General features: G+C 32.2%; 1 protein-coding gene across 1 annotated transcript in view; it reads right to left on the reverse strand.

Moving 5' to 3' along the window:
• Window positions 1–2,251: 2,251 nt before the first annotated feature.
• LOC107018314 (developmentally-regulated G-protein 3) overlaps window positions 2,252–5,698 on the reverse strand; it is a 12,836-nt gene continuing 9,389 nt past the window's right edge. Inside the window, exons 7-10 of the mRNA XM_015218772.2 lie at window positions 5,348–5,647; window positions 3,928–4,119; window positions 2,707–2,758; window positions 2,252–2,606 (exon numbers count right to left, since the gene is read on the reverse strand). Coding sequence (XP_015074258.1) covers window positions 2,556–2,606; window positions 2,707–2,758; window positions 3,928–4,119; window positions 5,348–5,647 — 595 coding nt within the window. The 3' untranslated portion in view covers window positions 2,252–2,555. The remainder of the gene's footprint in view (window positions 2,607–2,706; window positions 2,759–3,927; window positions 4,120–5,347; window positions 5,648–5,698) is intronic.

Consider the following 5,698-nt stretch of genomic DNA (forward strand, 5'->3'; position numbering starts at 1 on the left):
ACAATTCACACTAGATTAGTTTCCCAAATATTAGAAGTAAATGGTTTTTTAAAAGATTAATTTGTCGCATCCAAATGTGGTCTAGCGTTCAATGAAGTAGTTGAAATTCTAAAGTCTTAAATTCAAAACTTAACAGAGACAAAAAGCAAACACCTGGGGATCATTTGATAGAGCGTATAAAAATAATGTGTATTAATAATGCTTGTATTAATTATGCATATATTATTTCTTATGCATTGTTTGATTGATATATTTAAAATAGTATGCATCGTACACAAATATTTATTTTCAAAGATATCCTCCATAATTATGGTGAAAAAAATCAAAAAGTACTTTTAAGGGATAATTGTGTCTTTAACCAAACTAATGCATGTATTAAATCCCTATGCATTACTAATACCTAAAAATTTATGGTATTAATAATACACTCCTCGATACACAATAGTGTATAACTAATACGTAACATTAAAGGGTCATTTTATTACTGGTTAGAGTTATGCACGTATTAGCTAAATAGAGTTTAGTTGTGCATGATTTAGTCATGTTGAAATTAATTATGCGAGTATTAACTATGTGGATATTAGTTATGTATGTATTATTTAGTTATGTAGAGATTACAATACATGAGTTATTAACTATTGAATATTAAACTTATTGTAAATTATTAATATGTATTATTTATAAAATAATAATACATGCTAATAAAACGTGAAATATATTGAATAATATATAATGTTAATATTTGATTAGCATACGTACCGTTAAATATACAATCAATTTTTAATATTAAAAAATTATTTATATTTGCATAAATCAATGAAAACTGCAAGTATATAAAAAGAAATGAAAATAATCTATATAATAAGAAATAAAAACAACACATGTAGATAGGAAACAATAAAATTTCCAATTAAAAAAATAAAATAAATTAAAAGAAATAAACATGACCTATATATATAAAAAAAACGTAAATATAGGAAAACATTAAAGTTTCCAATTAAACAAAGAAATAAATTAATAGGATAAATATGTAATTTATCATTTTTTATTTTAATACATGTATAACTAATACCCATATAATTTATTCCACCTTTTACCCTGCATAACCTTATACATAGATCCCCTCATAAGTTATATTGGTATTAATTATGTAGGACTATTAAAAAAAATGCAACCAAACATGACAAAAGTTATGTTGACTTATATACCTAATACATAGGGGTGTGCAAAAACCAAACCGAAAAAATGTTTTGCGTTATTGGATTTCTAATGGATTTATAAAAATTATTGAGTTATTTATTCGGTATCGATTTTTACTACTGGATTATTAAATAAACCGGTAACCCTATAAAATGATAATAATTTACTATTTTACTCTTCCTAATTATTAAATATTAATAGTTTAATATATAACTAGACACTATAACTATATCAAATTATTAGTACTCTATCCACTTCACACTTGACTGTTTTACTGTTTTTATTGTTTACTAAAAACCTAAAGAATAAAGTAAGAATTCGCTATTGTAGCTATTTGATTTTAGTTTTAATATTGTTGGACTATTTAATATTAGTTTTAGTTTGTAATTGCAGGTTGTAGCATTTGCAAATTTTTAACGATCCGTAATTTGATTAACATCAAAAATCCCATACTATGTTTTGATGGTGACATGTAATTATAGCCTTTGTACTATATTTAGAAAAGTGAGAAGTCATATAATATCTTAATGACATTTTCTTATTGGAGAACCCGAAAACCGATAAACATTGGCTATCGGGTAGCACATTTAAAAATCAAAAACCAAACCGATAATACATAAAACCGAACCGACCGCTGCACACCCTTACTAATACAAAACACTACCAAACATAGTAAAACTAATGCAACTTTTTATACATGAATAAGATGTCTCTTTTTTGTAGTAACCAAACGACCCCTATAGTGTACCACCGTAAAGTATACCAAATAAGGGACTAACAATACAGAGTTAATGCATGCATTTCCCAATACACTACTTTACTAAACAACCCCTTGTTAGACAAGGTTACCTAGGGCAGATATCTCGCGGAATTAGTCAAGGTGCATAAAAGTTGACCCGTCATATTAAAAAAAAAAAAAAAAAAAGGTCATGTACTGGGCAGATTTGATAGTCAGGAGTTGATGCATTTCAATCTTTGTACTTATTTACTTTCCAGCATATTTTGAAATTTGAAGAAAAACTCATATAAAAAAACGCATGGGAAGTCCTCATTTACGTAAATGCAGATTTTGAAGAAAGATTCAACTCAAAATTTTCAAAAAACACTAGAAGTTGTCATGGAATTTTTTTAGATGATACATAAGATGATTTAGACAGCATGCGTGCAGATACTCGATATAGCTTGACAGTGACAACATACACATCAAGCTGTACTTTGTTCAAACTAGATCTACCTACCGGAAAAAGAACAACAAAACCAAGCTTTGCAAGCTAGGACAAACCTCAACATGTGATGGAAAGCTTTAGTGTTATAGATATGCATCAACTGCAGCAATCAAGATACAATTTCTGCAATTATACTTTCTTGATGATTTGGACGACGTCTTCATCTTCTAGTTCATGTTCCTGGCACAGAGAAGGAGTAAAGATCGGCATCCTAATTGCAGAAAACCAAGGGACAAAGAAACCATTGGATAAAATGTACAAGCAGTTCAGAAGAATTTACCTTGCCCACCCTCTGAGGCTTGTGTTTTGCACTTGAACCCCAAACCAGGGCACTGTAGCAACCAAGGCAAATGTTTGTTAAAGGAGGCAGATAATAGCAACCAAACAATATCAAACCTAAAAGCTCACAATTCTATGACACTTTACTAAATTAATGATGTGAAGCCAATGGAAAAAGATCTTCAAAGACAAAGCACATTAAGCATGCGAGTTAGTATAACACTAAAGCTCAAATGCTGATTCCCAGCTCCCAGGTGCAGGTACTGATGATAAAAGAAGCTTCAACCAAATGGATCAGGAGAGCGCACAGAACCTATTTTAGAACTCATGATTGTAAATCTCTCTGATTTATAAATCCGTTTTGGATTGGCTTTTGACTTGAAAGCCAAAAGCCACAAGTTAGAAATCATAACTTACGTCTTTTGACTTATTTTTATTATTTTAGCTTAAAACCAAGTGCTTATAAGCACTTTTTAAATTACCCAAACACTCCAAAAGTGCTTAAAAGCTATTTTAGCTTAAGAGCACTTAAAATTAGTCAATCCAAACAGTCTCTTAACCTTCATCCAATTATTGCTATAAATGAAATTGCTTCAAGGAAATATTAATTATGCTTCACTAATGTTTCGCCAGATGTAGTCCTGTTTCTCATCATTAAAGAAAACAAAAAACAGAAGGGGAATGGAAATGAGAATTATAGCCCACAAGATCAATAAGCATCTATCTGGTTAGCAATATCCGGTTCCTAGCTCAAGAAGCATTTTAGCAGTTCCTTCTATTTTTTAGAAAAAGAATGGTAACAATACATTTTAGCAGTAATTCAAGTTCAATTTTTTAAGGAAGGTTAGACAAGGTGTCAAGAGTTTGCAGTATCCTGTTCCTTTGGAGTTTCAGTAACTATATGAAATTCCAAGCACCCATCTCCATCTCCCATCACAATCCGTTCTCCATTTCATTGCCATTTTTGGGCCATGGGAGAGAAGGTCCTTACCGTTCAAGGTGGAGGTTCACAAATGAAAGATCACACTTTTTCCCCAAATTTATGCAGAATTGTCCCTTGACACAGTTACAAGACCCTCGTCATGTCTCGCTTTAGGGTCTCTTTCCCTTTCTTTCTAAAGAAAGATGCCATACTTAAGCCCATCCTCTTGACAACACATATAAAAGGTACTTTTATTCCATTATGTGAACTGTAGGGAAGTTTTGTGAGGAAAAAACATACTATTTGAATTGTTTAACCATATCCTTGTGGATTCTGTCACAGAAGTCCTCCACTGTCCTCCTCTTTGATGATAGAATAACTGGATCCTCATAGTCTGGATTCATTCCCTTCGGCTTTGTGTATATGCGGGTTAGACTAAGATATTCCCAAATCTTCTCCAGCAGGCCATCAAGATTCCATTCCAAATGAGCACTGGAAATCATACAAAAAGTATTTTACAATAATATTGGTATATTATTAAGGGAAAAGAGAAAACATGAAACAAAAATGATTCCAGCAGGTACCACATTCTAAACATAGCAATTTGAGTAGAATCATAAATTTCCGTGAAGAAGTAATGTTGGTGGAATAGTCATGGTTAGAAAAGCAGAACATTATGTCACTTTACAGTAAGTGAAGCAGATTAGATCTCTACTAAGGCCGTAGAAGCTTCAAGTTCGGATACCATGTAAAAAGTCAGAGAACTTATTCTGAATTGAGTGTAACTTGTAACAATATATAATAACAGCTTCATATACGAGTGTCTTAGTTATATATGCAATGTGGTAAGTAGTTGTTCTTTACTACCAAAGTAATCTTCTACTACTACAACAACAACATACCCAATGTAATCAAATAACTTCTACTAGAAAAATACAAAATAGAATCATCTATTACTCTTACAAACGTTCAAAGTATCTAGATATGTTGTAAATCTAGAAATATAACGAAATTAATTCTTCTGAATTACAACAGATGCGATGAGAAAAAGTCAAGAGCAACCTCACAGAAATGTAAATAAAAAAGAGAGTCATGAAACACAGGCAGGAAATGTATAGAGCACTCATATCAATTTATAACTTTTTAAAGCAATCCTTAACCCTGAATTCATGAGGTTCAATGGCCAAGCCTATTTCGTGTGGATGGTACCAATCCAATCTCCTGAAAAGATCTAGCAGTTAAATACCTAGCCTCTTTACAGTATGCTGCAGTTGAAGTGATGTTTAGAAGAACAAATGGTTCAACTACAGACATTAATATGTTCTCTTATTGGATACTTGTAATTGCAACATGATGTTTGCCAGCCAAATGAAATCCGAGTCTGACCATACTGGAAATTTGAGAAGAAAAAAATTGACTTGAAGTAGGGTCAACTAAAATGGGAAAAACCATGTGCAGCTCAAATGCTAATGGAGGGAATAAAGTGGCATACGCAGCACTAATCAGGATTTTACCAATATAACAGAGTCTGATCACTGATGTATGTTCATCTTCAAGAATCTCTAAGTTTTATTAAAGAAGTGCATATTTCTGATAGAATTCATCGAAAAATATTAAAGAAGTTCACATTTCTATTAGGCAGTAATGAATTTCATTCAACTTTATCTTAGGTCTTCTTATGTTGTTAGCCATGAAACTTCTGTAAAAGATGGATGCCTACCTGATTGGACAATAGTGCGGAAGTTTATCCAGAATCTCCAGCTCTTCCATTGTGATTTGATCAATTTTGTTCACAACATAGATGCAAGGTGTGTATACTCTACTGCCTTCAATGACATCAATCAGGTCATCAGCAGTTGCATCATACCTAAGATGAACATCAGCATTATGTATTCTGTATTCGCTGCATATGGCCTTCACAGTGTCGAGGTCCAAATGGGTATTGGTAACTGTTGACGTCAAATTAATACCACCCTTCTCCTTCTTCCTGAATGTCATATTAGGTGGTTCCTTGTTCAACCTAGGGAAAAGCACCAAGAATTGTGAATCGATTGAGAGGGGGGGGGGGGGG

This window comes from Solanum pennellii, chromosome 4 (genome assembly GCF_001406875.1).
Source record: "Solanum pennellii chromosome 4, SPENNV200".
Lineage (NCBI taxonomy): Eukaryota > Viridiplantae > Streptophyta > Magnoliopsida > Solanales > Solanaceae > Solanum > Solanum pennellii.